At 42.4% G+C, this 22,934-nt stretch overlaps 1 protein-coding gene across 1 annotated transcript in view; it reads right to left on the reverse strand.

Annotated features, from left to right (window-relative positions):
- SLC9A9 (solute carrier family 9 member A9) overlaps positions 1–22,934 on the reverse strand; it is a 174,167-nt gene that overhangs the window by 145,671 nt on the left and 5,562 nt on the right. Inside the window, exons 2-4 of the mRNA XM_066193280.1 lie at positions 22,288–22,490; positions 19,323–19,400; positions 18,637–18,713 (exon numbers count right to left, since the gene is read on the reverse strand). Coding sequence (XP_066049377.1) covers positions 18,637–18,713; positions 19,323–19,400; positions 22,288–22,490 — 358 coding nt within the window. The remainder of the gene's footprint in view (positions 1–18,636; positions 18,714–19,322; positions 19,401–22,287; positions 22,491–22,934) is intronic.

Below are 22,934 nucleotides of genomic sequence, written 5' to 3' on the forward strand. Positions count from 1 at the left end.
AAACTACTGTGATGAACTTTCAGAAACAGGAACCTTTCAAGACAATAAACACATCTCAGGGTGTAAGTATTTGTGGTGATATGACTCAGAATGCATCAGCAGGACATGAGCTTCAAAACACTTTACCTGCGCTAAGCAGGTTATCTCCTCCTTTTTAGTTATCCTTAACTGGTGTGCTACATAGAAATAGTTTTTAATACATTACATATAGCAGCAGGGTCCCCAAGAAGCCTACTATTGTGCTACTGTATTTTTATTTTAAACACTCTGATTTAATAAGTTTGTGGCTTCTGAAGTTGTAATGACAAGTTTGACAAGTCTCAGTGTCCTGTAGAGGCGGGGTCTGTTGTCTTGTGGGAGCTGCCTCTTCCCCACCAGACCATGCTCCTGCAACACATGGATTCCATGCCAGCAGAACACAAATATTTCAATCAGCTCCTTCACACAGTGTTGGCTCTTCTCCATAGCACACAGCCATTCCTTCATTGTAGTTTTGTTATTTTTATATCAAAGTGCATCAAATATGCATCTGTTCTTTAATTATGGCTAATTATGACAATGAGAATGATGTGCAAAAGATTTGAGGTTTTCCCCTGATGCCTCAAAATGTGTACGGAAAGGACCTGGGCATCTCTGGGGATGGGAGAAGAGTGAATTTGGGCAACAAGAGGGAAGTAAGACAACTCAATATTTCTATATACCCTGTCCAGTCTAGTGCTTGCTCCTCAGGCAGCCTCAGGGTTTATGCCAGTGACATAAAAGGTTCCAAAAATTTCTGCCATATTGGTCACCAAAAATATCTACCTTCAGCCTCAAGAGGAGCAGCATTTTCATGGTAAATCCCTTGGGGCAAAGACTCATAACTACCAAACACATGGAAGGTTAGGCAATTGCTGTTTGTGGAGAATGTGAGGGGGTGGGACAAGAGAAGCATTCCCTAATCCTCTGCTTTTAAGTATGTTGTGAGCAACTTGACAAGTTCAAGGTAGTGAATGAAAATGCTGATGAAAACATCCTGTCCCCACTCCCAAGAGGGTTCTAGATATTCAGAGTGCAAGCTGCTTTCTGTCAGAGCTGGACATACCGGGGGATCCTTACAGGCTTTAACCACATAAAAAGCCCTTTGTAGAATTCTTTTTTCCCTTCTTTTGCTATGGTTCACACTGCACAAAGCCCACCCACACAGCAGTACAAGTATGTTCTGTGGCTCTATCCTATATCCATACTCCTCACTGACAACAGCCAAGGACAGACCCCATTTAAGCTTAAGAATTGCCAAAACATTTGGTTAGTTATTGCTAGCAGAAGGTAGTAGGTGGAAGTTATTTCTTATTTCTTCTGAGATTTAGGATATAAACCTATAAGATCCTGTAGGATATATGATTGAACCTCTAGCATAAATCTACAGATGTGTCAAGATCTACTTCACTCCCTGTCCAGGTTTTCATTTCCTTTCCCCCAAAGGCAGAACAACCTTCTAAATAAATGTATTTTATTTTTCTAGCACTGGGATCTGACAAGGACTTACAGAGGCAAGTTGGATGTAGAAAAGAGAGTTTTACCTCAGAACTCCTGAACAGTTTGTGGAAACAACATCTCCAGGGCAGATTGATTAGGGGCATCCCATGGAGGTCACTCCTCTAGCTAAGGAGCGCATGGGCCCAGTTACAGGACATGCTGTTCCCATTACAGGGTCTTTCATGATTGTTGTGTCTCGTTTAACAAACAAAGTTTCCCATTCTACAGGATGAGGTTTGACAATCTTTAAAATCCAAAGCTACTGCTGTAGTTTTTGTTGAAATGATTAAATGGAAAATTGCCATAAATGTTTCCTGGGTGAGGCGAAAGAACGATAATTAAATTCATTAAATGGAAATGCAGTTGTGGGGTACTGGCTGCTTTCTCATGGAAAAAATTACTTTGTAAATACATGAAAAATGAATGGCTTTGATGAGAAAAGATTGAGATATTTGTTTAAATGATTTTGACTTTGGAATAGTGCTAACAGTGACAGTGGATTACAGGAGATAAAATTCTTAAATGTGTATGTAAAAACATCATGGGACAAATGATTTTTGTCTGACTCACGTGCATCACATATCCAATTAAACAGAAGTGTAAATAAGACAAAAATACGGGATTACACCACTTCTGTGCTGGGTGGTTGAAACTAAGCAACTGTGTCAGCCCTGAGAACTGCATACTAAGCTTAAACTATCCTTAAATTTCCAGAGTTTGTGAAGGCAGAACAAAGCTACTGATTAGTAGAAAATCAGGTGCAACTCATTGGGATTCAGGGTAAATATACAAATATGTGTCACACTGTGCAGCTACGTTTGCATCAGGATGTAGCGGTGGCTCGACAGTGCTTATCACTCTGATAAAGCATGCAGAACAGGGAATGAGAAACAGCTCACAGCCAGAACTGCTGGGGAAGTCTGGGTGAGGAAAATGCAATGGAATTATCAAGGCTAGCATGAAATTTGGGGTAAATGTTACTGCTCCTGGAGAGGTGTGTAAGGGGATCTTTATTTCGGGTTTTACAGGTCCAGAAACACAAACACCTTTGCCGGTTATGCTGGGCAGGATTCTGTTAGAGGCCCAGTTACTGACGCACTGACAGGCACTGCTCTATTGTTTCCCTACACACCAGCACTGGCTTCAAAAATTCTCACCCAGCCCTCTGGTGATGTGGGCCAGGGCAGGGGTGAAGTGGCTTTGCAGTAATGCACTGCAATCAGACACAGATTTGACAAGGGGCTGGAAAACATTTTTCCAGCAATAGGACTGATTAGGCATTCACAGCTAGAGCTGAAGCACTGTAGAAATGCAAATAGATTTGTTCTCTATAATGGCAGCAATTACTGCTTTGCTTCATCCTATAGCTAGATCAAAGCAGAGAGAAAAGGACTGACATTTCTGCACACTAGAATTGCTCCTTCATTCTTCTCCTACTCCCAGGTTTTTAGGTATACTGGACAAAGCACCCAAGAATGAACTGCAAAGCCTTTTAGGGCTGGAATAATGAGCTCTACAGTCTAATAGCTCTTTTACTGCTCTAATTTCTATGCCTCCATGATCTACGCCTTCATTTCATCACTTCAAAGATCAGAGAAAGATTATATTCTTAAATGAGCAGGACTGAAGTACATTCCCTCACTGGGAGGACACCGAGACAAATTAACTGGTACTACATCACTGAGCTTGGTTTACCATGAGCCACAGTAACTTTTGAGATTGATTTTATACAGCAGCTGCAGCCAAATTTGTTTAACACTGTACTGGGTTTGTGTGGTGGGATTTTGTTAGTGAGGAGGGCTAAAGGGGTGGCTTAAAGGGGTGCTTGCTGTGAGAAGCTGCTGGAAGCTTCTCCTGTGTCTGATGGAGCCAATGCCAGTAGGCTCCAGGACAGACCTGCCTCTGGCCAAGGCTGAGCCCGTTGGCAATGGTGGCAGCATGACTGTAATGAGGTGTTCCAGAAGGGGCACAAAACCTGCACAGATGGAGACAGGAGTGAGGATATGGAGAGAAACAGCCCTGCAGCCACCAGGGTCAAAGAAAGAGAGGCAGGAGGTGCTTTAGGCACTAGAGCTGAGATTCCCCTGAAGCCCATGGAGAGGCAGCTGTGCCCCTGCAGCCCCTGGAGGTCCATGGAGGAGCAGTGATCTACCTGCAGCCCCTGGAGGATGCCAGGGCAGAGCAGGTGGATGTGCCTGAAGGAGGCTGTGACCCCTTGGGAAGCTGGAGCAGGGGAAGAGTGTGAGGGATCCCCCCCTGAGGGGGAAGGAGCAGCAGAGACAAGGTGTAATGGTGTGATGAACTGACCACCACCCCCATTCCCTGCCCCCCCCCGTGCAGCCATGGGGAGAAGGGGGTGAATGTGTGACTGGTTAAGCTGGGGAAAAAGAGAAGGGTTTTTTAAGATTTGTATTTATTTCCCATTATCCTACTCTGATTTGATTGGCAATAAATTAAACTAATTTTCTCAAGTTGCTTTCTTTTGCTGTGAAAGTAACTGGAGAGTGATCTCTCCCTCCCCTTATCTCGACCCAAGAGCTTTTCATTGTATTTTCTCTCCCCTGCCCAGCTGAGGAGCACAGGGACAGAGCAGCTTTGGTGGGTCAGCAGGGTCAGCCCAGCACGAGAACAGTTTAACAGTGTCTATTTAGACCTCACTGTACGCTGTAAGTTGCAGAAATACTTTTTTACCCTTTAATCTCATATGGACAACTGATTACTCAAAATGCTCGCCAGTAGCAGATTTTTTTATAGGTTGAACCTCAGTTCATCAGATATTGCTCATGTCACATTAGAGAAGTCCTTCTTAAATCAGGCCAGGCCTTCACAGATGGAAAAAAAATTTATAGCTACTCACAAAACTTAAGAATGCTTCAGAAATAAGTAAGCATTGTTTTAGGCTGCCTGTTGGTACAGCTCCAGGTAATCAAGTTAGCAATTATTTCTGGATTTTCTTGACAAAACTTTAAAAACTGGTCTTAAGATCTCCACTTCCTTCAGTTTGGAATTCTTGCTGTGTGAACTTTGTATTACATGTTTCACATTACATTCGGGGTGGTTTTTATACATGCAGCCTTTTTTTTTTTTTTTTTTTTTTCCTTCTTTCACGGCAGTCTCTCACATACAAAATCACTGTTCTATGGAAGCACTGACAGAGGTGTCACAGATTTATTCACATCCCCAGACTGCAGGCACCACTCACTTGGGCTGAACAAGGGCACAACGGTGCCAATGTTTGCTCTGGCACCTGAGTGAGCAAGGCAGAGCTGGCTACAGCCAAGCAGCAGCACCAGCAACCACAAGTCAGGGGGCACATCTGGATCCCTCACACAGGCTGAGCAGGGTGGGCAGTGTCTGTGGCATCCTGGCCTGGCCCTGGAACCCAGGCTGGGGGAAGCCCCAGCACACTGAGCCTATTTTTGCCACCCCACATTTGGGGTGAGACACGGTGTCCATGGGACAGGCAGGATCCTGCACCAAAGCTTCTGACCCAGATGCTGGTCTGGCAGCACCATGAAGTGTATGGCTGGAATTGGCCTAAGGCATCCCCTGGGATGGATTATTCCCAATTTTCCTGCTCTTCCCCATCTCGTTGCTACTTGGGCATGAAGAATACCTGTGCCTTGTTTGTCCTAGAAAGCCTGTTTGTACCTGCTTTTGCTGATTGAAAATATCCAGTCTCAAATTAATTTCAGAGAGTGTTAGGACTTCTGAAGGATAAAAAACTGGTCCAGGGGCTCCATTTACATTCACTGAAGCTTGAGTCTATTCGGTGGCACAGAAAGCAGAACTGCCTGCAACACCTTGCCAGGAGAAAAAGCACAGATGAAAGGAGGAATCACAGAACTAAGGATTTTACATTTCCATTGCACTTTGATGTTCAGCTCTCGCTCCCCTCTCTCCCTGAAGCAAGCTAACACCACCGTGTGTGACTTCAGCCTTGTAAGTGCTTGAAGCTGCCTCCAGGCTTACTCCTCCCAGTCTTCCTTGCTACATTTGAAAGATCATCTGCCTCCCCAGCCTCTGTTCATGAGTGATGACGACCAGCACTAAAGGGAGAGCAAGGGCATCCCAATGGCAATTTTATCAACTGGAAATCATACATGAGGCTTTCAAAACGGGCCAGCAAGAGGAAATTAAGAATGGGTTAGAATATAACCATCAAACAGATCAAAGAAGTGTGAGAAAGGAACTCAGACACTTTTCAGAGGCAGAAAACTGCAGGAAAGGAAGTATGAAGGCACAGATACCTCAGTAGAGTTTCTTGGCACTGCTGTGTTACACATTCCCTTGATACACCACGGCTTACATGGCATCACTATGACGAGAAAAAATATTCCAGCAGGGATATTTGCTGAATAGTACTGGAGTGTTTCCATCCCCAACATGTTAAAAACCCAGCATAAGATAAATAATAATTCCTTGAACAAGATTTTTATTAAATTACATAAATTGTGTTCTTTGGATTGCTCAGCTTTTAGTTTGCATCTGGATCAAGTTTCCCAGTTTTTTTGTCTTAATGAGGCACTAAAAAATAATTCAATATGATGTTTTTGTGCAACAAGAATATCCTCAAGAGTAGCACTATAATTAAAATATCAAAGATAAGGAGGTTTGCAAATAAAGCCAGGTTTGATAACACAGAGGTGTGGCACTCTGAAATATGTTGCCAGGCTTCAGCCATCTGTCCTGGCTGTTATGGAAGGTTTTTGTCCTTGTAACACAATGGGGCTAGTTGTTGTTGAAAAGAGACATGTAGGCAGCTTGAATAATTAATTCCTTTCAAAGCAGAAGCCACACAAGGGCCAGTAATGAACAGAGGAAAAACACAGAGGAGAAAAAGTTTTGAACAGTGTGGCTAAGGACACCTTGTTTTACAGCCCGTGAGGAGCTAACCTCAAGGTGTGGCATTTTTTTCTCCTTGGCAGAAAAGCCCTCCTGAGACTGTAATCGGGGAGAATATTATCTGAGAAGCTTTGTGGAACTGTTTGTCCTTCATGGAGCATCTGTGGGCAATTATTGGGAAATGTGTTAAACTGCTACCAGTGCTCTACTGAAGTGGAAGGGAAGGAGCCTGCTTGGATGCTCTGCAGCTCCCAGGTCAGTTTAATGGAAGAACAGCCAGGTTTAAAGAATCTATGAGAAAAACTGAGGCACAGTGGAGGGATAATGATGCTCCTTGACTACATGCATCTACACATGCTGTCAGCCAGACTGTGGTGTGAGGGACACCGAGGGAGTGCTTGGGGACAGTGGTGGCAGGCGGATTCCTAATTATATAAATTTCTTGTCTTAGTGGAATACCTGAACAGGACCCCCTACTGCCTGCCTGAGAGCAACTGCTATTGCCCTACAGTAATGCTAGTGCATTTAAGTCAGTCACTATGTTGTTGATTGATAATTCTGTTTTCAATTAAAAAAAAATATACATGTATATGTCTCTGTGTATATATATGTCATCCTTGCATATAAAAGAGTTATAAGTAATAACTCTTAAGTAGAACAATAAAAATAAGTAGAACATCCACACCACTAAAGAGAGAGTTTTGTGGGGAAAGGGAGCTACTTTAAGTTACTGTATGTGTCTTGGCTCACTGGGAAAATACTACAAAATTTATGCGCTTACAATTATCATTAGATCCTAATTTTTGGCAGGTTTAACTACTACCTTCTCTTTCCATTTATTTTTAAGTGAGATGTGAGCTCGTGAATGTGCCAGTTTGATGGCCCCAAAGACAGAGAGCGTCTGTTTGCCTATAAAGGCAATATATTTACAACATTCACTTCCACAAACTGCTCCCGAAAGAGCGCTTCAGTGGCACACTTGAGGGGCTAACAAGAGGATCAGTAATGTAAAACCCCCGTCAACTTGCCAAGATTACTAATGAGGCTGCAATTTGCCAGTGAGAGGTTGCAACTGTAATGGGTTTTGCAGTCTATTCCTTTTACTAGGGGGGCATTGTAACAACTCCTGCAGGCTTCTGAGTCACTTCCACTCTTCCCTGTGTTCCCGAAAATTGTGTAACTTTGTTAGCGATGTCCTCAAATCCTTGAGTCACAACTCCAGTAACTAAGTTCCGACTTAGAAAACTACATGAAAACTTTTGAAAATCAGACTGATAACTAACATTCTGATATTTTTGCAGACTGGACAACAATTTTCGCTTGTATCCCCAAGACATCCCTAGTTTTCTAACAATTGTTCATCAGAATTGTTTCAATATCCAATAATACAATTGTTATCATATTTTCCAGAAGCCCTGGGTGTTTGAAAACTGACAAGTAAAAGACGATGCTTGTTTAGTAACTTGTAGTAAACCCAGTACAACCCGTGCTCAAAGTCCGAGGAAAGAGAAGTGAGAGTCCTGGCTGCTGCAGACTTCGGGAAGTGCTCTGTCACATGATAAACAAGAGAGCGGGCGCTAGCTCCCCCTGATCCGGAACACGAGCATATCCTGGATCTGGATGTCCTAGACTAGTCCCCCCACGCGGTCTGGTGTCCTCAGGACCAGCCTAGAGAAACCCTGAAGAGAAACCCGGGAGTGAGATGAAGTTTTGCTCTCTCTGAGCTGCAGCGCTCATCCATCCGTCCATCCGTCCATCCGTCCATCCGTCCATCCGTCCATCCCTCCATCCATCCGTCCCCTCGTTCCTGCCGTGCCCCGAGCCCCGGCCCGCCTGAGCCTTGGCCGCGGGCGGAGCGCGGGCGCCACCTGCTGCCCGCTGCGGGCACTGCGGGCGCTGCGATAAACCGGCTGCAATGAGCCTGCTGCGACAAATCGGCCGCGATAAACCGGCTGCGACAAATCGGCTGCGATAAACCGGCTGCGACAAATAGGCTGCGATAAACCGGATGCGACAAATCGGCTGCGATAAACCGGCTGCGACAAATAGGCTGCGATAAACCGGCTGCGACAAATAGGCTGCGATAAACCGGCTGCGACAAATCGGCTGCGATAAACCGGCTGCGACAAATAGGCTGCGATAAACCGGCTGCGAGCACTGCTGGACCGGGCGCTGCTGAATAAACGCTTTGCCTGCTCCTTCTCTCGCCGCTTGTTTGCATTTTAAAAGTAGTCGGGATGAGTTTTTCTTCCCTCTCTGGCGCGGGGGAAGCAGAGCCGACGGCCCGGGTCTGACGGCGGAAAGAGTTAAAACTGCACAGCCCCAGGCACGCGTGCTGCGCCTTAAACCGCGATCAACAGCAGCATGGGAGCATTCAGAATCTGAACGAAACCAGAAGTGAGGCTCTTGCACCGCTCTGATGGGGAATCAGACACAAATGAGCTTTTGGCCGCTGCTGAGGGTGTTTTGGAAAGGTGTCAAAATGGGATTAGGACTGGAAGGCGGATGCTCAGTACGCCAGCTACATCTGTAAGGCTCCTGGCTCCGGTGTAGTGCTCGCTGGTGCCAGTCTCTCTGAGGCTGTTCTCCCTTCGTGATACCTGAATTTTTGAGCCATGTGAATGGTGACGGCAAAGAGGTGCTTTTCAGAGGTGCTTTGGGGGTTGTGCTGTAGCACAGCCCAGGGCAGGGCAGGGGGCTGGGCTGTCTCGCAGCTGTCGCTGAACAGTCTCACCCTGTCACCTGTCAGCAAGTGCGTTTTTCCATATCTAGAGCGAGATCAGCATTCTGCTTCCTAGTAATCAAGCCCAGCTTAAAAGGTATTTTTTGAATGAGAAGGTCTGAGTAGCAGGCAGGTTAGACAGGTATGCTTTCGCACAAACCATGGATTTCTGTAGGGGCCAGACAAGATAACTTTCCTGGAAGCTTGTTAAGTCACCCATCTCAGAAGGACCTGGAAGGTGGCCCACCCTCCCTCCTTTTCTGGGCTCAGAAAGTAATGACCACTGGTTTGAAACCCAGCTGCACTTGGATCCTGATGCTGCTCCTCAGAGATGGACACCAAGGTGCATTCCAAATATGACCAGCAGGCTCCACATAACCCGCTCCAGCTTTTGAAGTAAGAGTTGTTTTTGTCAGGGGATTGGACCTAAGGTCAATTCTATCCTAAATTATTTGTTGAGTGTGACAAAAGAATAGTGAAGAGCAATCTCACTCTGAATGTTATTCACAGGGCAAGAAACTGAAACCAGCTGTTATTCACATCCTCATGAACAACAGAGGGCAACTGCATAAACCACATGACTACCTAGAGAGAACAACTTCAGATTGATTCCCCTTTCTTACTTTCATTTTATGATACTTATTTTTCATTGAGGTTGCATAAACATTCACTCTTTCCCCTCCCAAAGTCAAATAAAAGGAGATCATTCACAGGGAATACACCTAATGTTTTCATGTGCAGTCCCACTTGAGTTAAATGAAATAGGCAAACAGAACTCCAGAAATAATTCCTATTCATCAGAAAATCAAATCTTTCCTTGCTTTCATCAATGAGTGAGTAGTAAGGATGAAAGAAAGGAACGTGAGCAATTAAAAAGAAGATTTGTTTTTTCATTTTAAGTCTGAAGAATAGCAACCCTCTCATAGATCAACAAGGCTATGAAAAGGCATCACTGGTGCAGTCTCTGGGTCAGTCACTATTCTGTATATGACCTTAAATTCTTGTGGCTGAGGTTTTGCCGTTAGTCATTGTCTTATTGCAGAACAAATGGTGTGGGTTTTTTTTTTATTTTATTTTTTTTTAAATTTTTTTTTACCGGTCAAATCATCCTGCTCAAAATTTTCAGCGTGCACATAAAAACCATATCAGAGATAAAAGCACCCATGCTCTCAAAGGAGAGGTCAAAAAGGAGTGGCAATTGTGGTCTTCTGACATTTCAATTTTGGTTGCTGCTGAGCTGCAGCTAGAGAGTGGTTAGCGGGGAGAGGTGGTGTTGCAGAGAGCAAGGAAGTGCCCAATCAGTGTGTTACCAAAAGGAAAGTGATATTTTTCCTTTTTAAGGTATGGAGCTGACTAAGAATTGAGACTAATTAGCATTTTAAGAGCCATCTTCATGCATAAAGTCCTTGCTTCAGAAGGAAGTGAAATAATCCTAACTTTTTTTTAGAAAGACCTTTTTATTGCAGATTCCATATTTCAACAAAAGGTGAGGAGAAAGACAAATATCGTGCAGGATAACTGCTGGGTATGGGGTGATGGAGACCAAGATAATTGAATCAGAAAAAGTGGCAGAAAATTTAAAGCAGAAAAAGGCTGAAAGAAATTGACTAGGGGCAGCATATGTTCTGCTGTAAGATTTGTTATTTACAGTAACATGGAATTCAGAGTAACTTATGTTAGAAGGGACCAGAAGAGGTCTCTAGTCAAAATTCCTACTCAAAGCAGGGCCAGCGATGAGCTCAAACCAGAGTAGTCAGGGCTTTAGGCACTTAGGTTGTGAAAGCCTCCAAGGATGGAGATTACACATCCAGCATCTCTGGACAACCTGTTCTCATACTTGAGTGTCCTCATGGAGAAAAAAATTTCCTTATATCAGGTCAGACCTTTTTAAAACACAGTTTGCCTATCAATTTTTTCTCTCATCATGTACTGCTGTGAAGAGCCTGGCTTCTCTTTCTTGGTAATCTCCCCTCAAAGCCTGTCTTAGGCTAAATGACCTCAGTTTCTTCAGTTTCCTCTTTATGGGGCAAACCTCCCAGCCCCTGTCCGTCTTGGTGGCCATCCACTGAACTTGCTGCAATTATCAATTGCATCATTGTCAAATGTATGAAATATGAGTCTAATGTAGTGGAGTTCTTAGACAATCAGTATTTTAAGGAGAGCCAAGACTAGGGACACACCTTATATGATTTATTGTCATTTTAATAATCAGAAATGCTCTGTGTACTATTTAAATGTCATCTCCCTCTTACTGTGTAGGATCTAGTTACCTGACTGAACCAGCTTTTGTAGGTTCTGTCTCCAACGAATGCAGCATCTGTCCCAGGCCCATCATGCAAACTGGTGTGTTTACAGAACATTTCAGGCCAAAACCAGTTGAACTCTTGTACAGATGCAAGAGCACCATTTGATCAACTAGCTCAGAAGTGGGGTATGTAAAATGGTGGTGGGTGGGAGGACAAAGCCTCCTCTGAGCTGGCATATTATGAACTTTTCAAGGTAACAGGCAGGAGATCTCAGTCACCCACTCTCTTCCTGCTCCAATGAGCTACTTGATGCCTGTGCGCTTCCCAGTGCTGCTCCGCATTTGATCTAACAGTAAACATGTCAGTTTGAAGAGACTGCATGCTGCAGGTAGCTCCATGCTACTGTAGTGGAATAGGTTTCTTACCCTCTGTTTTAAATTTCTGTTGCACCTTGCATCATGAGCCAGCCCAAAGCACTTTGCAACCAATCCACAAGTCCATGTGCTCCTGATAGGGGTCAGCAGTTGCCCCTTTTGACTCAGAAAGAAATGAGGCCTGGCTCACTCCCTAGCAAAGCCATACAGGTATTTATGGCCTGGAGCAATGCACAGCCTGGGCTGGAGATGCCTTCCCCAGTTATAGGCTTAGTGTGCAGGTTTCTCATGCAGTATGGAAAAATATCTGTAAGAGGTAGGAAATGAACTAACACATTGGAGTCAATGCACTTGCCTCTGCTTTCACCTCCCCTGTAGCCTGGAATTGTTCTGGAAAGATAGGATGTACTGAGAAAGGCAGTGGATTTCAGGATAAGGGGCCATAAGGGATGCATATTTCCCATTTCACCTGCTCTGTAAAGATGTTTTCCCCGAAAGTCATTGTAGGGACTGCAAGAGTAGACTTGCAAACTTGAGACTGCAAATGATGCTGCAGCCAAGGAAGCTTTTTTTGGCACAGGTGTATGGATGGTCTACAGCCAGAACAATAGGGGACTGGCAATCTTTGGAAGCCACATTGCTTGTTAATTCTTAAAGCATGCATGAGTATCAGGGAAGAAGACATGAGGAGCTCTATTCAAGAGTATTCATTCCTGCAGTTAAATCTTTTCAAGGCAACTGGGAAGACACTGTAAAAAAACCCCACAAAACCAAACAAAAACCACACAAACAAACTCTCCCTTCCAGGACATGGTTTCTTCTTGGGAAGTATCTGGACTTGAGTGTTTATCCTGTTTTGCAACAGATGTAATTTGCATGTTTTTCAGAAGAGTTTAAATTTTTTTGACAGATTCCTGGGTATCAAATACCAAATTGAACATCCTTTTTATTTTAGATGAATCTCCTGCTATTCCAGGTTCTGTTTGTCTCTGCAGCCCCACACCTTTGGTGTTCCCTATCATACATTTCTTTCCTTAGTATGCTGAGGCATTCTTCTGGACGATACAAATAATTACATCCTGCTGCTTGGCACATCTGTTTATGAGAAGAAAAACTGTTTTCTGCATGATCAGCTCTGCTGCAGTAAACAATGTCAGACGCCTCTTGCGAAATAGCTACAAATTCTGGCTGAACTTGCAGCAACACATACTTGAAGGCATCAAAGTACTCTTGGAAGAACTTTCCACTCTGTGTGGGTGTCAGTGGTCTGGGAAACACTATTTTGTATCAATGTCTTGATTTAATCCAACTTCTTATCCATAATTTCCATGTGTCATACAAATAGGAGGTGCTTTTTAAAATACTTTGTAACTTTTAGACCTGCCAGAACTCTCCAAGTTATGGCTATGAGGAAGCCTCTTCCCTCTCGACTCCCCGTGCAGAATTCCCAACCCAGGTATCACACTGGGTGTATGTTTTCAAACTTCTCTAAACTTACATTTTACAAACCCATTTTCGATTCACCACACACTTTTGAACAAAAGTGAGAAGCAGCAACTACCCCTCGCAACTGCAGCTCTGAGTTGCAGGTGGCAGCTCCACAGACTGCAGTGTGTCAAATTACCTCAGATTTGGACTGACTAAAGAATCAAAGCTACTGCTTTGGGCCACTGAGCTGCACATGAACAACTAAACACCAGCTTTTTTTTCCTGCTGGGGCTCAGTGTTCATCTACCTTTGGAGAAATCTGGAGAGACTTAGCTTGATTTTTCAGCTAATTAATCTCTGTTGGGTTTCCTCAAGTCAGTGCAAAACTGGGGCAATACTGAAAGAAAATGCTTGCGTTCACTCCAAGATGGGACATAGAAACAGCCAAAACCTCAAAAAGGGGTACCAGCACAGGCACTGTACTCTTAAACACTTATACTACATTCAATGAATGTTTTCTTGCTAGTCTTGTCTTTATTTCCACTCAGAGGCTGAATATCTGGCTTCAAAAGACTGTGGGAAATTACTGTGATTGTGGAGTCATTACTGATGCTCAGGGGTTTTACCACTGAGGGGGGCAAGTGGTCTATTATATAATTTTCCCCCCTCTTTCTCCTTCACTTAATTTCAACAGCAATAAGATATTTTAACACTCCCCCTCACCAGTTTCTGTTTGTACCAAAAATAAAGCTTTTATTCTTGCTTGTGGGGTGGTTAAGGATTTGCTATTTACAAGTGGTGTGTGGAGGAAAGATGGACCTGGGGGTTTTTTATGTGTCATTTGATGGGAACATGCAGTACAAAAGAGCATTTTAATTAGGAAAAAACATTACTTGTACATGAATTAGGCCTAAATTAATACAAAAGTTATCACCTGGAAGGCAAGAGTTTAGCTGGTGCAGCAGCAGATAATCCTTGTAAAGTTATTTTCTTAGTTTGTAGAGAGCTCTGTAACAGAGAAGATTTTGTTTTTTGTTACCCTTAACCTGGCCCCATTTTCCCTTGTAGAAACAGTTCCAAAATCCAGAAGAATCCCACAGCACCGTACAGTAAATTCAAGCCAAACAATATTTGGCTTTGCTCTGCTGCTGGAGCACATAGCTACAAGTGTTTCATTTCCAAGCTGTAAAGTCTATCCATAGCCCTCCAGTGAGAAAGAACAGCCAGATTATAAGCTCAGTACTGTTCCCTATCAGCAGACCCCATTAATATATTCCATTAAGCTTCCGGCAGAAAGTAATAAACACACCCATAACCTCATTAAACTCCCTTCTAGCTTCTGCCAAACTACCAAAATACTTCTGAAAATAATTAAAAAAAAAATATCCACAGTCTTGCAGAGCTCAGCAACCACAACTACTTCCTGCTGAAGCTTTTGGGTCTGTGTCTTCTCACTTTTAGAATAATGTTTGGGTAGGTATAAAAATGACAGAACTAAATCCCTGATGGGACAGTTGTCTCAGGATGCATCTCACCCAGGTAAACTGCGTAAGGGAAAGTTGAATGTTTCTTGCTAGTGCTGCATCTCAGCAGCAATGTTATTAATTCAGCCCAAGTCATTCTTTAGAAGGCACAAAGAGGCACTGCTATAACAATACAGTTAAGAGTGAAGAAAAAAAATTTCATGTGATGGTGGAATCTTGATACCACAGACATTTCAATGGAAAATGTCTACTTTATAGAAAGTTATGATGAGAAATCTAATCTCATGATCAAAAAAAAAATCTGGATTCGTATTTGATATTCTTGATACTCCTTTCTTTTTCTCTCTTAAAATTTTTTACTTATATATGTATATGTCTATGTATGGAAACAAAAAAATTGTTCTGGTTTTCAAGTAAAACCATTTAAGATTCAGTTTCTAAAAGAAAGAATTTAGAAAGTATAGGCCAATTATATTATATTAATTATATTTATTTATATTATATTAATTATATTTATTATGCTGTATTATTATAGCCCCAGCATTTAGCAATCACATGCAGACAGCATTTGAATATTCATTTGTAGAATGGTGAGGAATGGCAAAGGATTCTTGACTGCCTGTGACAATCAAATATAATGACTTATTCCTCACACTTGAATTTAAATGTCAGAAGGGACTTTGTCCAAACTGTTAGTCACTGCAGTTAAACACAGATGCACAAAAGAAACACTTTGATTCTATGAGGGATTTTTAATTAGAATTTGAATTTTGAGCACTGATTGCCATGAAGGGATCAGACATGGTTACTGTAAATGCAGCATCCACGTGCTCACAGATGCACTGGAATGAATCAAGCCAAACTAACCACCTGTGGCGCCTGTTGAAATATGGAGATGTCCTGTCTCCCCAAGCAGAGAAGGTTGTGCAAACTGAGCAGCTGGTAAAAAAATCTTTCCTCTCAAAACAGGGATCATCCTGGAATGGTTTTTCCTGACACCACTATTATCAGTTATTTGCATTTTGTAACTTCACTTGCTCAAAACTATAATTACTCTACTTTTTCTGATCCAAACCCCCATTTTTTTATCTCAGCTTTATTTAAGCAAAATTCTCACTGCAGCCACAAAGACAGATCAAACTTGGCCTATGTTTTCTGCAAATACATTTGTTATTTGAGTTGAACACTCAGAGAGCTTTAAATTCCAGAAAAATCAGGCCTTGCCAAACATAGTAGACAGGCTGGAACAATATGAGTAAGTGACTGCAAACATGCTGCATTCTGAATATTGAAAATGTGGTTTTGGCGTTGCAATTCACTTGGGAGACAACCCAAGTGAAACCAAATAAAAAATTACAGATAAGACCAACTTAATGATGTCAGTGCTCCTGTGCATAAGCATCTTGGCCCTGGCTGCCACTGAGAATGCTGATCAAAGAAGTCAAAAGGATTTCAAGAGGGGGAAAAATGCAAATAGTTCTACACCCTCTGCCACTCAATATGTTGCTCTGATAGGTTGTTACCACAGTGTCAAGATTTTTCCAAATACTTAAGCACTCTTCCATTATCAAAATAGAAAATATCTATGACAGATGCCAATTCTGGAAGATGCACCCCAGCACAGTTTATTAAAAACAGAATCTAGAAGTTAACATTAGGTCCTTCTCCCTGCTTCTTCCTAAGATGCAAAAAATAAAAAAAAGGAAAGAGGGGGCAGATGTTCATTTAATACTTCAGCAGCCCAGTTTTCATGCACTCACTGAGTAGCATCAGCCTAGTGGTGCTTCAGCTTACAATGGCCAGTGGGGTACCTATGGAAAAGTAGAGCAGCCCTGTGCAGCAGTCCCACAGAAGCACGGCTGGCTACACAAGTATGAGCAGAAAACCCCTGGAATCCTGGAGGATATCAAACGGAGCACGAGTCAGAATGGGACTTCACAAGAGCAACTATGACTGCAAACCACATTGTGCTCATGGAAGCACAGTGCGCAAACCAAGAGAAGCCTTTTAGTCTTTTGTTGGCACCTGGGAGGCGACACGTGTAACAGAGTGTTTCATTTTGGACTCCAGTACAGCAAAGACAGGGAGGAGACAGCTCAGCAGAGAACCACCAAGATAATTGGAGAGCTGTGGAGTATGAGAAGAGACAGAAGCTGAGCTTTCTCATGTAGATGGGGGGAGTGGAGCTAAGTGCTGTCTTCAGGTGGGTACAGAGAACATGAAACCACCTTCTGAAGGCTGCATAGGGAAAGGATGGGAGGCAAAAGTTACAAGGTGAAGCAAGGGAAATTCCAACTGGATAAAGACACTCTGTAGGGAGGGTGGTAAAGACTGGAACAGATATCCAGAGTTCTGGATGGCTGAAGACATCTAGACATTGCTTCTAACCAAAGTTTTCTCTGAGTATGAAACTCAAGAAGTCTCCTACAGCAAAGGACTGCCTGCCCTGTATCAGGCTGGACCTCAGAGAGACTTGGCCTATGTGGTTTTTCTCAGGAAGAAAGAGCTGTCTCAGTGATTATTCTACACTACTCAGAAGTCAGGAAGCTGGAACCACTAACAGAGAAAAGATCTGGTGAAAGACTGGATCTTATATGGTCTTATGTCATGCAGACCAGAAGTCAGCTGACTGTTCACCATGAAGGGGACCACTTCAGCAATTCTGCAGTCAGTAGGGCTTGGAGTGGGGGAGTTTCCCCTTTCCCTCATGGCATCTCTCTGCATGGATCCTTGCTAGTCAGATTTGGTGTGAAGGGCATAATTTTGCTTGGCTGGGAAAGCTTTGTATCTTTCATGTGTGTTAAGTGGCTGGGGAGAGTCTTACAGCTACTATGGGCAGGCATTCCTTAGAGCAGCACTCAGCTGAAAGCGAGTACATTTTGGCACAATCTTCACTAAAAAACCAACCTCTCTTCTCCTTCCCCCACCCTCAGTGGGAATATCTGATTATAGCCTTTTCACTCAAATTCCACACAGCTCCTCTTTCTCGAGGCCTTTCACACAAAAGACTCACAAAGAGCAGACAGGCACCATTGTATCTGTGTATTCCATGGCAACGTTTTAGCACTCTCAGAGTTTGCAGCAAATCCAAATGATGTTTCTGTTCTTTATTAATGATATTTCCCAGCTGTTTCTGGTTGACAAAGAGAGGCCTGGTCCTTCTTTGTTACAGGCTGTGCCCTGGCACTTCAGGGAGCCCCGGGAGGGTTCACACAGAGCTCTGTAACTCAGGCAGCAGGAGCACAGCCCCAGTGAGAGGCTGCAACATACAGAGCTTGAGCCCCTGGATATCAAAGTGCTGTATATGTGTGTCTTGTGCTCATATAATGAGAAGAAAGCACATGTTTAATCATACCTGTACACAAAATATTTGTCTATAGCAATGAAACATAGAAGTAACTCAGGGTTCTGCCCTTTTTTTTTTGTAACAGCAGCTACTTCTTCACCCTTTCTCCCTTAGGACATATTTTTCTTTTAGGACTTACTTTTCATTCCCTTCAGTAAAGTTTTCATATCATCTGTCTTCTTCATGCAGTCATTATCTCCTTCTTATCCTGACATGTACATCATGCCAACATGCTTCTCATTCACACAAGCCCTGCTCTGAATATATTACCGCCTTCTCTGCAGTGATTCCGGTGGGGGCTGTGAGTTTGCACAAGAACACGGTGCAAGGCCCAGTGCTTACTACTCTCTACCTTAAGGTTTCCTTTGGATCTTTATCCCTGACTCTGGGCTTGAACTTGGAATTGCTAGTAGGAATTGTTCCAAGTAGGAACTTTTTGTAGTAGATTCCATCTGCATTTATTCCCAATTATTATTTGTCCCAATGCCTGAGACAGTTTTTGGCTATCCACGGGTTTTGCCTTTTCCATCTCAGCCTTCCTTGAGCAGGAATTACTTTGTCTGATACACCAGTTGCTAAGTATATTGACCATGCAGGCTCTGCAATTCTTTTTACAGATTAGTTTTTATTTTAAAGAAATACCAAGCATGAGATAATAGCAGAAAGCACTCACCCTATGACAATGCAGGAGATGGCAGTTCCCAAAAAGGCGTAGGTTAAAATTGATCCTAAGTTACGAAAAAAATGTCTCTGGGGAGAAAAGTTGGAAAGAAAGTCCCTTGTTATATAGTAAATAAAACAGCATTCAGACCAAGTAGAAACACATCTAGAAACACCACTTGTTATAGCACATTTCTCATATAGAAGATGGAGCAATATTAGCTACTTCAGTTATTTTGGAAAGTACAACTTAAAGACGTTTAATTTTTTTCCCCGTGGTGGAATGCCATCAAAATTCCCTCTTTTTAATGTATCTGGCCAAATGTTTCCGAATCATAGCAGAAGTCCACATTGGAAATACTCAATGCAAATGGTATCATAACCCCATCCCTTGAGCAAAGTCCTGATCAGGCAGGATATGAAACACAGGCTGTTCCTGCCTGCAGTTCACAGCATTCCAAGTGGTCTCTTCTGAAAACAGGGAGGCCTAAGTGTTATAAACTGCACAATCAGATCTTTGCACAGGGACAGAAAGAGAGTGAAATGAGGGCCAGGAATTATTAATTTAATCCGTTCCTGCCAAGTTCTTCCCAGGCAATAAAACTGTTAGCTGACTCTGTCCTCTGTCACTGGCCTGTTGTGTCTACAGAGCAGCAGCCACACTCAGTTCCTTTCGTCACATAAGGAAAAGACACATACCTTCTTCAAACTATATCCAGCATGAAATATAATGGGTGGCAGCAAAATGTTGAAAAAGATGGAAGGATCAAAGGTCATCTGTTAGGTAGGACAAAAGAGAGGTGAGGGCAAATAAAGCAGCGTTTAATTTGATTTGATAGTTTTTAATTGTATCTTCATATCAGGACTGATCTCAGGCTCACTTCCACTGTTTGTGGATTATTCTGACTTGGTTTTTTGCAAGCATAAATGTGTAGCTCCTTACAGCTTATAGATGCAGATTACTACTTGAGAAGTACTCCTTCAAGAAGGAAATCAGTAATATGCTACATTACAGGGACCACAATAAAAGCAGCGTTACCTGTGACAGCAGCCGCCCTCCCACACATCCAACTTGACAGTCCCATGACATTACTCCTGGTTCAGACATGGATCTGCTGGTCACTTTCAGGAACGACACATCAGCAGTGTTGTGCCTCAATTCCCCAGGTACAGAAGGGTGATAAAAGGCCTACACCACCAAAACCAATGCTACATTTCTTTTGAAGGAAATTATTTATAAAATAGCCATTAAAAGTTTTAAAGTAATGCTGGAATGAGGAAGTGCACTGATCATATTGGCCTTCAACTTCTGGCACAGGGAAAGACCAAGGACATTGCTCAGCCATTGCAAGTCATTGCAAACAGTTTTCAATAGAAGAGAATTCTCTTTAAAATAATGGCATTTCTGGAGAAAAACCCCCTCCAACTTAAATAATCCTGTGTAGTGCTTAGTGTTCTGTCAGTGGGCTATATTATATCAATACTCTTAAGAGACAAGAGGTAATTAGTGCAAAGGCTTGCAGCTCCTTTTTTCACATGAAGTGATATCTTAAGGCTACAGTATTATAGATTATTTTCCTTCAAAAGAGTAAGACCTGCCTACAAAATCACTTCTGCCTTCTTACTAACAGACAGCTTGATTCAATAAACAGGAAGTGAGAGCTGAGACCTTTTTCCATCCTGCTCACTTTGAATTATAAAGCTAAAAAATCTAGCTAAATAACCTGCCAGCAACATTAGCTGTGCTGGCACCATCACTGAAAACCGGATGGAAAAAGGGTTTTCTTCTTTTATGAACCAACAATCTCAAATGTTAATTTTGGAATTAATTCAGCAGATAAGTTAAAATATCTTTTCTGTGGGCATGAGAAATCCTGACTGCATGTTTTATTACTCAGAATCATGTTCTGAAGAATACATGTTTGTAAGTCATGGCACAATCTATTGTCTCTGGTAAAAGGCACTAAGTAAATGCTTTTAGTGCAGTCAAAAGGGAATTGCAGTTGTACAAAGCCCAGAGCGTGGTGTGATCATGCTTTCTGTTTTTTACGTTTGTGCTTTTGCCAGTCTAAAAGGCTGCCAGACATTGTTATTGTCTCCTAAATCCAGCTGAATTCATCCCCCTTTCCTTTTTAATTTATTTTCTTTTCAAGAGGGCATCTTCTAGGTAATTTCAAAGGAAAAACAAGTGAAAATCCAGGTAGACTGAGGTCTCTCCAATAATTTAGAGGAGCTACAATACACAGTTGAGACTTTAAGAGCCTTCCAGCAAAGTGAGACTATGGAAACATAGTCTCCATCGGCAGCTCCCTGTAAGGGCAAGAGAAATTTCTGTGCAAGTCATTGCTTCTCCTTTCTCCTAAGTCAGCTTCAGTGCCAGGTCTGATGAAGCTGATCAAATGTAATGGATTAGTACATATGTCCTGGAAACTAAACATGCACTTTGACCAAGACAAATCTGCAAATGCAACCAACTAGCAGGAAAAAGGATGGAGATTCAGCAAAACCTCATCAGTCTGTCTGCCACAGTATTTTCCTGTCTCCACCCACCACAACTCTAATGGTCCTTGACAGTCTAGTTCCTTCTGAGAAGGGCAAGTCTGGCAGCAGCAGCAGACAGGCACACAATGGTGCTGCATCAGCAAGAAATTTGAGCAGATGGTAAAATCCAAATCCTGCTGAGCTCCCCAGTGTATGTTCTGAGCATAACTTAAAAGTTTTCCTAACAACAACCATATAACACACAGGATCATGTTTTACTGTGCTAGACAATAATGCTTGGAAAAAACAAAATAATACACTGCACTATTGTAAAAAGCCACTGGTAAGGGCTTAGGAGCTTCATGTGAATACATAATGTCTTTGAGCACAAAATCTAGGTTTTAAAAAGTGTCTCTGCATTCTAGTGTTCTTCAAATGGCTGCCATTTGAAAAAAAAAAGTGAACATTTATAAGAAGCAAATATTACATGGGCAGGGAAAGACTATAATAACAAAGTTATTATTTTTTTTATATACTGGAAAAAGAAAAGGCCATGACATTGTGAAAGACTGCAAAATTTCTTCCACACTTTCCATTTTGGATCCATCCTGAATTGCCCCAATGCTGACTCCCCACGGCAGTGAAATCCTTACTGAGGACCACTGCAGGAGTGGAAGAATGTATGAGAATGCTGTGATGAATTTAGGTGTACATTAAGTACATATTTACAAGTTTGTGTTTTGAAAAATGTTTAGAGTTTGCAGTTTCCTGTGCTATCCACAGGAGGTAACCTCCCCGGCATTATCCTGCCAGAGCAAGTCACTTTCTAGACAGATAAAAAATGCAGCTATCAGTGGCGTTTATAAAGGCTTAGTGGCAATGAATTCAAGTTCACAGCTGTGTCTGCAATGAACTCAGTGTCTGCAGGAGCTGGGACTGTCATTTGAAACTGCTCAGGCCACCACTGTGTGAGTGCACAGTCAGCTTGGAGCTAAATGATGGTCAGGGTTCTACCACACTTCCTTTCCTTTACTGCTCTTCTTCCTCACCTGCCTTGCCCACCCTTAATTCAGAATAGACTCTCTCTCTGTCTCATTTTAACATGAAGCTTGCTTTCCTCTCTCACGCATGAAAATAAAATAAATATCTTACAGAGCTTAGAGGAAAAATAGATAGGTTTTACCTTTTGAAGCATTGCATTGCCCTGGTGACCAATGCCATTGTGGTGGCTGATCTCTCTTTTGTACTGATATTCGTAGACCTGATTAGTTATATTAATAAGCAGAGTGGATGGCCCAGATTTCAGCTTTTCACATTCATAAACAGTTCCACTTTCAACATCTGGTGATTTTGTCACATATCGTATAATTAATCCCATTACAAGGCCTGGAGAATAAAGAAAAAATGAAAAATGAAAGATATTCAAATATTTTTAAGTATTTGATGCCACACATTTAGACAAAAAAAAAAAAATTTAGCTCTGCCAAATCTAGGATACCTCTCAGTATTTCTACATTTACAGAACATGTCCCAACACTTCATGGATGACCACAAAATATTCTTCCAAAATGGTCATTTCATTAGAGTGCAATGTTGGTTTGACATATGCACTGTCATGCTCCTATTTTTTTGATCCTGTTGCTGGCATAATAATTAAATGAGTTTCTCTCCAGCGCATTTTCAATAGTTATTTAGAGCAGGGAGACGTCTGCACAACACATGTACTGAACAGAGCATATAAACATCAGCTGTGCTTTTGGGTATTTTACACACTTCATTTGTGGGGACAAAACTCTGACACATCCTCAGGCACATTCTGCTTTCTGTAGA

The sequence above is a fragment of the Chamaea fasciata genome, unplaced genomic scaffold (genome assembly GCF_029207755.1).
Source record: "Chamaea fasciata isolate MVZ Bird 193981 ecotype frontalis unplaced genomic scaffold, bChaFas1.0.hap1 SCAF_11, whole genome shotgun sequence".
Lineage (NCBI taxonomy): Eukaryota > Metazoa > Chordata > Aves > Passeriformes > Sylviidae > Chamaea > Chamaea fasciata.